The 12,013-nt window shown below is 50.3% G+C and overlaps 1 protein-coding gene across 8 annotated transcripts in view; it reads left to right on the top strand.

Annotated features, from left to right (window-relative positions):
* Window positions 1–12,013, top strand: part of PXYLP1 (2-phosphoxylose phosphatase 1) — a 68,961-nt gene that overhangs the window by 29,903 nt on the left and 27,045 nt on the right. For 6 of the 8 annotated variants that reach the window (XM_070493433.1, XM_070493432.1, XM_044754504.2 and 3 more), the window contains one exon: window positions 4,591–4,722. In XM_070493433.1, the coding sequence (XP_070349534.1) occupies window positions 4,644–4,722 (79 nt within the window). In that variant the 5' untranslated portion in view covers window positions 4,591–4,643. Of the gene's footprint in view, window positions 1–287; window positions 412–4,590; window positions 4,723–6,443; window positions 6,756–12,013 lie in introns of those variants that run through there. The other 2 variants (XM_070493431.1, XM_070493435.1) reach the window with 2 other exon arrangements.

The following is a 12,013-nucleotide window of genomic DNA, read 5'->3' on the forward strand; positions in this document are numbered from 1 at the left end:
TGGTCCTAGCACAACTGGAAGTAAGGGGATTCTGACCATTGCTTGGCATTTGGCATTTGGAGGCTGCCAAAGGAGAGTCAGAAGGGGGAGGGCGTAACTACCCAGAGAGTGCCAGGGGCAAGAGTGGGTGTTCCCAGATCCAGGCCTGTGCCATCAAGTGAAAAGCCAGAGATACGCAGAGATGCCAGGAGCCCAAAAACTAAAAGCAGTAAGGCAGTCACGTGATCCCAGCCATCTGGTTCACCCAACATATCCTCAGTGTTTTAAATCTAGAACTAAATATAGCCCATTTCTCCAAAAGCACTCAGCACATTGTGAAATGTAGACAAGATGGAGCTTTGCGCCTGGGGCCTGCAGATGAGGCTGTGGAGACGTAGGCCCTGGCTGAGAATTTCCTGGTAAAGACGCAAGGTATTCCCTCTCTATTGGGTCAGTTAGATGTTGCTTTGTTTCAGACTCTGAAAACTTAGTGGCTTAAAACAGCAACCGTTACATTTGCCTGTGATCTGTGGGTTGGCCATGTACCTCTTTTAGTCTGGGCTGACTCTCCCGATGTCCATCTACTGGTGGTGTGGCGGGGCTGGATGGTGGGGGATGGCCTCGCACACGTGCGTGGTGATTGGCAAGCTGATTGTTGAAAGAGAACCTCAGCCAGGACTGCTTGCCTTGGCTTCTTGTGGTCTCTCCTCCTCCAGCAGCTAGCCTGGGCATCTTCATGTGGTGGTCTCAGTGTTCCAAAGGCAGCAAAGGAGGACAAGCCCCAGTGTGTGAGTACTTTTCAAGCCTCTGCTTGCAGCTCATTTGCTGTTGTCCCATTGGCCAATGCATATACCTTGTCCAAGCTTAGAGTCAGTGTGGGAGGAGACTGCACAAGGCCATGGATACAGAAAGGCAGGAACAAACTGGGGACCATCCCTGCAACAAGTCAATCAGCCTAGGAGCCTGAGATTTAACGCAGGAAATAACAGTTGTCTCCACCTAATGCCCGTCTGAAGACGTCTCTGAACTGTGTTGTGATTAATCCTCGTATGAAAAGGCAGTGTCAGGCAAAACCATAGGCGGTGTGCTTAGCAGTTCTAGTGGCCTCATCTGCCAATAAGTGTGATGGAAAATCCCCTGAGAGGCTGGAGGCAGGAAGTGGTTGAAGGGCCAGACCTGGCCCGGCACCGGAAGACGGGCTCTCACCTCCTACACCCAAACGCAGAGTGGCCAAGAGGCAGGTCTGGTCTCTGAGATGCTAAAGCAAGACATGCCACAAGGCTCAGAAACCAGGGTGGGTGGTTTCCCAGGGCCAGCAAGTTTGCTTCCCAGGCTCAGAGTGAGAGGCTGAAGACAGCCGGAGCTACAGAGGGAGGGATGTGGACAAGAACATGTGAACGCTCAGTACTCACGTACCTAGAGGAGCCAACCAACAGGTTAAGAAACTCTAGTCCTGTTTCCTGGGAGGAGGGAAGAAACAGCAAAGTGAACTGATAGAAGATGAGCAGGTAATGAAGCTAGTACTGCCATTTTCTTTAGAATGTCTACCATACGCTGGAGATTGTACTTAGCCTTTTAATTTACTCCTCACAACATCTGGAGGGAATTAGTCCCGATTTACAGATCAGCAAACTGAGTCTCAGAGAGGTTAAGTAACTTGGCCTATGCCACCAAGCTCAGTATTCTGACTCAGATATGTCTGACTCCACGTGCTGTGCCCCTTTCTCTGCACCACACTGCTGGTGTGGTCCCACAAGAACATCTTTAGGCAGCAAGGACTGCAGAACCCTCCTAACAGTGGAACTCTGAAAGACCCCCAAAGGCCATCTGCCAGGCAGAACTCTTGAAGATGCTCATGTAAAGGGAAAGGAGACCTTCCAAAGACGGCATTGGCCTCAACAGAAGGGGGTAGCATATTAGAGGGTGAGGAAGGCATGAAGAAGAGCCCCAGCATGTTTGTTGTTGAGGGTACAGGGGCCCCCAAAAGGAGACATCGGCTCTGTGCCCTCTCCCCATCCTGTGATCTAATCTCACCCACGCACCCCACTCACGTTCCCCAAATTAAAAGGATCACCCTGTAAGAAGATCATTGATAAAGAAGAATAGATTCAATCAGGAGTGACTGAGATAAGGAGAGGTTCTGAAACCCACAGGCTGTTTAGCCAGGAGGGCTGGCCATCCTCAGGATCTAAGAAGCTGGCATGTGCCAAAGTTAGCTGATTGTGTGTGGATCCATAACTAGAATCAGTGTGTGGACACTGAGGGAGACCCTATAACACATGAAAAAGAACTTTAGAGGCACGGAGATCTTGCTTTGTATCTCGTTACCACAACTTAATAACCTTGCACCCTGGAGTTTGGGTTTCCTGCCTGTGTGTTAGAAACGCAATTGCCTGCCCTGCAGAGCATGAACGGGGTGAGGTCGAGGGCCCCACAGTCAAGGGCAGCTGGCTCCCACTGTGCTCAGTGAGTGGAAACCCGGGGAAAGTTCCTGTTTCCTGGAGGAGCAGAGCAAAGGTCGGAGGCTGCCTGGCAGGAAGCTGCTGAGGGCCTCCACCCTGGGGAAGGGTGGCCGAGGGAGCGCTGAGAATCCACCCAAGTGGGGTATGTTTAGAAACACTGGCCAGTATCAGCAGGTGACTGTTGTCGCCTTCCATGCTCCTCTCCTGGGAGCTGTCCAGAGTGGAGGGCAGAGAGACTGTGACTTTGATTTGACTGTGGTTTTTTTCCTTTGGGGAGAGTTTACTGTTGAACCATCGGATGAGCATTGCCAAGGACACGCCCAAGGTCAAGGGTACAAGAGAGTGGACTATGATGACTCTCAGAGACCTCAGGCAAGGATCAGGGGCCCAGAGCTACCCAGGCTTGATGTGTTATATCTAGGATTGGGGTTCGTCGGCATCCAGGGTTGCCACAGGAGGGAACCCTGCAGGGCCACGGTCAGATGGCCCACATTCTGTCTCTTACTGTGACCTTGGCCTCCTCGGGAATTCAGTGCAGAAGTCCTGGCCGCAGCTTCTCACCAAGCACAGGTTCTGCGGAGATGCCTTCCAGTCTGTGCATGTCCTTTCAAACGCCCTTGGGCGAAGCCTTTGGGGAGTTTGAATTTTGGAAACAGAAAACGTTTCTTTGGGGCCCCAAATATGTTAAATCCTGGGTGGGATCAGCCAGAATAGTGTTGTTTTAGCCAGAGACGCAGAGAGCTTGTGGGCTGGTGAGTCCGCTCCAGGGCAGGGGGAGCAGTGTCCCCAAGAGGGGTTGCAGATCATCTTGGGACACTGGGCACTGGCCGTTGGTTAGGGGTGGTGACTAAAGGGACAGACGCAGTGCTTATTTGCAGGTGTGAAAATGGGATCTGTTTGTTAACAGAGATGCTGGTCGCCCAATGTACCGGCTCAGTTGTGACGTGCAAGTGTGTTTTCATCAATCTTTTAGCAAATGTTCTCTTTTGGTGGCCAGTCCTGATAAATCCCTTTAAAGGGGTAGTTCTTAGACTCCCCTGCAGGACCCTTGGGGGAGCAAGTAAGAGACTCGAGGGGTCTGGCTACTGCTTCATTCCCTGCAGATATGCTTTTTTGAAAAACCACTTTGTTGAGATATAATTCACATAGCATACAATTCACCCAAAGCGTACGGTTCAGTAGCTTTTAGTATTTTCCCAAAGTTGTGCGACCCTCTGGTAAAACAGAGCTTTACCTGGTTTTGCCTGTTGGGGCTCTGAAGGGGACTGTATTTGAAGGAGGAAGATTCTGCTGCGAAAATCAGGTTTGAAATTACCGTTATAATCTTACTGGAGTTGAAGAGGCTTTTCTGGAGAGACTGTGTTGTTCAAGCTCTATTTCAAACCCCAATGAGACCCGGGAAGTGGAGTTGGTATCTAAGACCGATGGGGTAAAACCTGGAGCAGCCAGCTACTTTTTTCACAGAACGGACATTTAAGGCTTCATTCAGCATTTAAAAAAAAATCCTTTTGCACAGTCCTGGTGTGGTTAGAGGAGGTTAGAATGGTGGGGTGGGGCTGCACAAAGACCCATGGATGCAGCCGAAATGGGCTCCGGGGTCCAGGGTGGGGGGAGGTCTCTCATTAGCAGATGGGGTTCCTTGGTGTGGGAACAAATCCTCCTCCGGGACAGGGCACACCCCAGCTGTCCCCTGTAGGCCTTCCTGTGGGACACTTGGTAGCAATTGACGTTCAGGTTAATGATTGAAATTAAAGAAGACAAGAGTCATCTTAGCAAAGAGTTTATCAAAAAAGGTTGAAGATTTAGAAGTTGGGGGTCAGCATGGGTGAGCGTGGGCCAGTCCGTGGAAGGACTTCATTGTCTGACCCGCCGTGAGTGCTCCATAAGCTACCTTACGGTTTTCCTTGGGAAGGTCAGGCCCTGGTGGCCTCATGGAGCATTCACAGGCTGGTTTGCTCTTGCTCGGTTGCAGGGAGCATCCTCTGCTGGCCTTATCTGGGGGCAAAGACAGGAGCCACAGCACGCTGTTGTTGTGCGACCAGGATTCACGCTTCCCTGCCAGAGGACTCGGCTAATTGGATTATTTTCAGTTGACGAACTTGGTTTTCCACCTCGGAACACATGTTTCTTGCCTCTGCTTTATTCACAGGACGTGTTCCCGATTTGAGGTGAAACCATGAAGAGAAAATAGAACAAATAATAATGCTTTTCCGCAGTCGCTTCTTGCTGCTGCTGGCCCTGGCTGCGCTGCTGGCCTTCGTGAGCCTCAGCCTGCAGTTCTGTGAGTATTGGGGTGTTGCCGGGGCGTCGCTTGGGCCTGGGAGGGGAGGGGGCTTTGTTCTGAAAGAAAGGGCCCTTGTGGGGAGGAGGCAAGTAGGCCCCAAAGCCGTTGCTTTCAGATGAACGATGAGGCTGATGGTGGATGGTCTGAGTAGGAATCCTAAACCTCTGGGTGTGCGGTTTTGGCCAGGAGGAGCAAGAGGGCCTCCTGGGCCTGGCGACACGTTTTTGGCTTCTGCATCGATCCCTAAACTGCTGAGTTGTTCTCAAGTCAGGTTACCAAGGCAGAGATGTTGAGTGGCTCAGCTTGTCTCTCGTTGTACTGAGTCTCACAGAGCAGAGGTGTGTGGCCCGCTGGTTGGTTCTTTGAGGGTTGGGTGTCCATCTTATGTTCAGTGAGCTGGGCAGCTGGAGTTGCTGGGGAGGGTTGGGGGTTAGGTCACCGGGCAGTGGTGACTGTGCATGGGAAGTCCCGTGTGATGAGCCAAGAGCTGATGAACCAGTCTGCGACTCAGCGCCCAGCACTTTGGCCTTCACTGGGAGCTGGTGCGTGGGCTGGGCCCCACATCTGCGCACCCACTGCTCCCCCGAGAGCGGCCATCCTCACATGCAGGCCCCAGCAACGACTTGGTGGAGCCCTTCCGTGGTGGCCGCGGTCTCTGGGAGGCCCTTAGCCCTCTGTGGCTCCTCTCTCCCCTTGGACTCTATGCCATAGCTTTGCCGAGTCGAGTGGCATTCTCTCCTCGCCAGTCTGTTCTCTGTGCCCGGATCCTGCTGCCCCTCTGCCCGGAGTGCTCGCCTCCTCACCTCCCTCCCATCCTCCCCTCCACATGGTTCACTCAGCCCGTTTCTCCTCCAGGAGGCTTCCATGAGCCCCCACCTGAGTCTGGTGCTTCTTTGATGTACATCCAGGATGCCCTGAATCTGCTCCCCTTCTGCGCCAGCCGTGCAGTATCATAATTCTCGGTTCTGTGTCTTTTCCTTCTATAAGACTGTCTGCTCTCTGAGAGCAGGGACCCTGTCCTGTTTCCCTCTATACTCTGGGGACCAGCACTGCCAACCACACAGTCGGTGTTTCATGAATGTTTGTTAAATGAGTGGATGAATCTACACCTGCTCTGAACAGCAGGCTGACCCTACTTCCCTTCCCTCGTGGGGCTGTCTGCTTGAAGCTGAGGGAATGTCTCTGCACGAGGCTGAGAATTGTGTTTTTGCTGTCGCCTGCCTTCCCTCCATTTTCCCACCTCACCCTGACGGGTGGGAGATGCGTGGTTGGTGCCCATCTCCGCCTGGGACGGCCCCGTGAGGAGGTGGTGTTCCTGTCACAGTTTGACTGATGGAAAGAGCAGGTGGCTCAGCGAGTGGGGTGTTCTGAGTGTGCCGAGGACGTGGGACAGGCTTGGCATTTGGAGTAAGTGGTTTGAAGAGAGGAGGCTTTGAGCAAGTTTCCCTAATTCGCCTCCAATTTGTGACATATTCCGTGCACATGTCTGGTGCACATGACTGGCTATTTCTAATAGTAAGGAGAATTTAAAATACTCATTTTATCCTTCTAGCATAAGGAGAGGTCAAGAGAAGGTGGGCCTGGGAAGTTTATGGATAACTCTAGATGGTTAATGAACCGTAAAATAGGAATCCTTTTCAAAAACTAAGTTAGGACTCTGAGTGGTTTGTTTAGCTTTTCATTAAAAATTTTCCATCCTTCGGTTGGAGAGGTGGGAGGTTACAATCGACCTTGATGTTTGTCCTGAGAAGCTGATGGGTTCTGAGCCGTGAGTGTGGGTCACTTGTGTTTGCTGCGTTTCTCTTGCATGAGGTGGTTTCCACGCTGCTGAATTGGCCTGTGTGTTTTGCTTATATAACTCTCCTGAAAGTACCTTCTGTTTGAGGAGAGCCAATTTTCAGCCATAGTTTTTTTAAGGAAAATTTTGCAGGATAAATTAGCCTGCCTGGGTCTGAGCTCTTCACTCTCGGATGCGTCGAAGTTCGGAAAGACATCAGCTATGGACGTTCTTTCTGCTCTTCTATTTCTAGGTAAACTGTAACTTTGGAATTTACCCATTTCTGTGGAAACGGCGTTTAATTGCCTTATTTATTTAATTACTTTATTGGTTGCTAATTATTATGGTGTAAGAAACTACACTAATCCATAAGACAAAGGTAGACGCTAAAGTAACTCTCAGAATTGGTCCTTACCCTAAAATTCACGGACTTTTTCTGTACCATTTCTTTTGACTAATTTTTGAATACCAAATTAGCACATATAATTATTTTAGGTAATGTATTTGAGGCAATCAAATATAACTTGGTTTTCTCATGCTTTAAGTGAACAGTATAGTTTCATTTTCTGAAATGATTATGTATTTTATTTTGTCTTTCGGTAGTTTTCTTTTTCTGATATTTTGAATATGAGAAAGTTATGACCTAGGATACAATTAAAAAATCAGGATTTTTAAATAAGCGTTTCTCCCCCTTGGTACACAAAATGCATACATGAACCCACATATATTTACTAAGTGCTTATGTGTGTCGGGCATTTGTCTACACTGTCGGGGTGGAAGAGGTAGGGAAAGGATAGAAAAAAGATTAAGATACAGTTCATAGTTTCTCAAGATATGTTTATTTTAAATGGTACTAATGACTTGCTACATGCCAATAGCCTTTAATGAAAATCATTCATTTTGTAGTTTCAAGTCCTTGATGTTTTTGAGTTTGGAAACGGGGACATTCTGAAATTCCTGACGTTCAAATCGTAGAGGAGAACGAGTAGGGCATAAATATCTCTAGTTATTCCAGCTAAAATGCGTCCAAGTGGCAAAATAACTTCTCAAGTTGAAGGACTCCTTTAGTGCGACAGGGAAAGACTGTGGGCTCCGAGGACTTGCGATTGGTTAGTCATGTTCTGCTTTTTCTGCTCATTTGCGATCATCCATTTTCCTGCCTCAACCCAGCGTTCCCTTCATGCATATTTTATGCTCATTGCGCCATGTTCCAAGTGGCATTCCCAAGATGGCAGCGTGACAGGAGCGCAGGCTCTGGAATCACAGCCTTGGATTTGAATGCTGCTCTGGCACTTAGCAGCCGTGTGCCCCTGGCAAGGTGGACCTCCCAGAGCCTCTGTATCTTCTTCTGTAAAACAGAGTTAATTGTTGCTGCTTGGCAACATCGGTGTGAGAACGGAGACCTTGTGAGAAAACCCTTGGCTCGGGGAAGCATAGTCAACATAAGCCTTTTGAGCAACAGTGCAGAGTGCTGTCATAATGCACCATCCTCAGAATCCAGAGCTCTTGGTGTCCCAAAGGCTGCCAGAAGTCTTATGCCCAAAGTCTTATGTTACTTCAGCCACTTGTCGAGAGAGCTTTTGAAATATATCATACATTTCTTTCTTTCTTGATGAGAGTTCATTGGCCATGGTGGAGATCAGTCTACACTGGGCACATGGCACCCATATATGAGGGGTTACCTTTTGGGCATTGCCCTCATTAACCAGAGCAGCTTCTCAGGGAAATATCTAAGGTGGACTGGAAATTCAGATCCTCGGGTGGAAGAGAGGTGGGTTAACCTGCAGAAGTGAAAGCCAGTGTTGTCTTCAGTATCTGATGAGCCCTCCCTGCAAGAGGAGTTGGACCTGCTCTGTGTGGCCCAGGTGACCATGGAGACCATGTCAGTTAGGCGTGGGGAAGAGCTTGCCAAGTCTGCGTCGGGTGGAGGCGGAGTGGGTGGTGTGCAGACTCTGGAGCGTCGCTCTGTGAAGAGTAGGATAGTAGGCAGGTCATTGGACCTGATCCCATTGAAGTCTCTTCGCACTCTGAGGTGTATGAATTTTATCTTGCCTTACTGAGTCAGTGTCATGAGTATGCACAACTTTCCTTGAGTTTGCAAACTCTCTTTGAGTTTCCACTGAGTGCTAGGAGCTGGGCTGGGAGTTTAATCTCTTGAGGCCACAGGAGCTGTCTGTGTAGGGGAGGGAATCATGGATGGACACCTGGAACAGTGTACAGTGTGCTAGGACAGGTAAGAGGCAGCAGCATGTAAGGTAAGGTGGGAAAGAACGTGGACCCTGGAGCCAGACAGCCTCGATCGAGTCCCGGTCCTGCCGCTTCCCAGCTGTGTGACCTCAGGCACGATGTTTACCCTCTCCACGCCTTGGTTTCCTCATCTGTAAAATGGGGATAATGAGAGTTCCTATTTCATAGGATTGGTAAAGGATTAAGTGAGCTGATATTTATAAAACACCTAAAATAATACCTACCACATAATAATTGTTATATGCATGTTTGTTAAAGAAAGTGAATTAGAGATAATTTATGGCAGGGTGATATGGGAGGATAGAGAACAAGAAGCTAATCCAGGCTGGGAGGTCAGGGAAGGCTCCCAGAGGAGGTGATGTCCAAGCCTCATCCTTGAGAGATGAGTAGAAGTTGGCCAAGGAGGAAGCTGAGAAGGGCATTCCTGGCAGATGGAGATGGATGTGCAAAGGCAGAACAAGAGAGAGCAGGACCAGGTTAGTCACCTGTGTGTAGCTGTGAAGTTGGACGAAGGCTGGGGCCACCTCCACCACCACATGACATCCTGAAGGTGTGGGGAGCCACTGAAGCAGGGAAGACACCATCGGATTTGTGTCTGGGAAGGACCGCAGTCCGGTACAGCGTTTGCCAAAGTGTGGTCTCCCGAGCACATTGTTAGAGGGAGCTTGGTAACACGTATATTCCAAAAAGAAGAGAGCACATTTTGTGTTCCTCCCCACAGACTCAGAATCTTGGTGGGAGTGGAACCTAGAAATCTGCATTTCTAAACAAGCTCCCTGGGTGAGCTTTCCAACACTCCTGGGAGCATTTGTAAACTCAAGGAAAGTTGTGCATACTCATGACACTGACTCAACAAGGAAAGAAAATTTGGGCACTACCTATTCAGAAGCGGATGGGAGGATGATGATGGGAGGCAGCTGGAGGCCCATTTTGCTCCTCTATTAAAAGGCTGAGGGTGGCTCCAATGAAGGTATTGGCCCTGAAAGGAGGAAGCGAAGCCAGAGGTGTCAGGGTGATGCTGTGGACTAACAGCTGTTGGCGGCGTAGTGGGACCAGGGTGATGGGAGAAGGGGAGGCCTCCACCATGGCACATAGGAGCCTGGCTCGGGTAGTTCAGGAGATGCCTCCATCCTTCCTCCGTTCATGCGTTCATTCACATGGACATTTCATCCCTCTGGATGAGTGTGCTGAAGGCTGAAGGAAATGCCCAGAACATAGACTGGAAGGTCAACCATGTGGGGCTGATGGCTCCCTGGGTCTGGATGAGGAGGCCCAGGGAGAGTGCTCAGAGCAAGAAGAGAAGAGGATGAGGACAAGGCACATGGATGAGCTGGGGCAGCGCAAGGGGGGCACCTGGGGGAGTCGCTGAGGTACGTAGGGGTCATTGGAGGTGCCCAAGGCCAAAATGGGTGCAGTGTCCTGCCTGAGGGTGGATTTCAGGGCAGAACCTCCGGGAGACCCTGTGCAAAGCCCCTGTTTGGGGACTTTGTGTTCACTGTTGGAGAAGCCCTGGCCTGGGGAGACCAGATCTCCCAGCAGCGTGGGGAAGTCGCTCCAGACCCACAGCCTGTGGACTTGCTTAGTTTGGCCCAACCAGTGTTTTCATATTTTTTAATTTATTTACTAATGTTTTAAAACTAGGCAATTTCATATAAACTTCCAGCCCCTCTTTTCAAAACCAGGCTGTCCAGCAAGCCGAGCCCACTTGCAGGGACAGCCCCTCGTAGCTGAGCCGCTGGGAGGGGGCTGCCACCTTGGGGGTCGTGAGCTCTCCTTTTCTCCTCAGCCCCCCTCTGCCGAGTGGCCGTGGGCTCCAGAGTCCGTGCCCTGTGGTGCCGGTAGAGGGAAAAGAGGACAGGGCAGAGACGAAACCTGGGCAGACAGACAGGACGGAGGCCATGAAGGAGACAGAGCAGCAGCCGAGAGGTGGGGCCCCAAAGCCAGGGAGGCAGGTGACCCGCCCCAAGCGCTAAGGGGGGCAGCTGAGGAGCTCAGCTTAGCCAGCCGTGTGCGTGTGTATGAGTAGTATATATGTGAGTGTGTGTGTGTGGTATGTATGTGAGTGTGCAGGGTGTGTGTGAGAGTGTGTGGTGTGTGTGTGTTGCAGTGTCTATGTGAGTGTGTGGTATGTGTGAGTGTGTGATGGGTGTGAGTGGCATACGTGAGTGTGGTGTGAGTGTGTGATGGGTGTGAGTGGCATATGTGAGTGTGGTGTGTGAGTGTGTGTCCAGAAGTTCCCCTGGCACCTTTCTTCCCTGCAGAGCCCTCACTGTCTTGTAGCCCCCGGGCCCCATATCCTCTCCCTTATGTTCTTTGGGCCTGTTGTCTTCTGGAAAGAGACTGGCCATGCTTGGTAGAATAGTGTAGAAATTAAAGGAACATTGCCTCTGGGTAGGAGAGCAAGGAGGCCCTGAAAACCTGCCTGGCTGTTGTGACACTCGCCTCAGTTGCTCAGACTGGACCTCCTCAGCCTCGGCCACTCTTTGAGGTTGGCTGTCAGCGTTTGCAGCTCGCCTCTTTGTGGGCACCCCGAGGGCCCGTGGCATGTCAGGGCAGGGATTTTGCTGAGGCACAAATCTAGAGCTCCAGCTGAGAGGCCCCCATCCCGCCCTGGGGGGCAGTGGAGACGGGGGTGCCTTCATCATTCTCTCCTCTTTGTCCTGGGTACATTTTATGGAGAAAATCACGTGCCCCATGGAATGTGTGAATTTGGGGGTTCATGAAGATCTTAATGTGTTTTGGTGACAAAGTCTGGGACTGTGACGCTTAGAATGCCAAGGGGCCGATGAACTGTGCAGTCTGCTTTAAAAGCCACAATAAGTTTCCTCCTGGGTTTTCATTTTGGTGAGTTAGAGTTAAAAAGAATAAGGAATTGAAAATGAGGGCTTGCATTTTTTAAGCTAAGAGTTCCGTCATAATATCTTCATCTCATCTGTTTGATTTCCGAGAGTTTTAATTTTGCTTTTTCTCTGACTGCTTTGTGTCCAGCTACCACACAGAGTTAACTATCAGTGGGTAAAAAAAATCTGTAGATAAGTGACAAAATTAAGCCTGAAAAGTCACCTTTCATCACACCGTCTTAAGCTCCTGTGGTAGTTGTGTTGGGGGTGGTGGTGGTAAGAGTCTCGGGGAGCAGGCCCTTCCCTCAGCTCCGAATGAGCACTTATGTCTGTGGCTCATCTCTGGTTTTCTTCCAGGTGGGGGCCTTGTTTGTTTCTCTCTCTCCTCCCTCCCTCCCTCCCTTCTTCCTTCTTTCCTTCCTTT

The sequence above is a fragment of the Equus asinus genome, chromosome 21, assembly GCF_041296235.1.
Source record: "Equus asinus isolate D_3611 breed Donkey chromosome 21, EquAss-T2T_v2, whole genome shotgun sequence".
Lineage (NCBI taxonomy): Eukaryota > Metazoa > Chordata > Mammalia > Perissodactyla > Equidae > Equus > Equus asinus.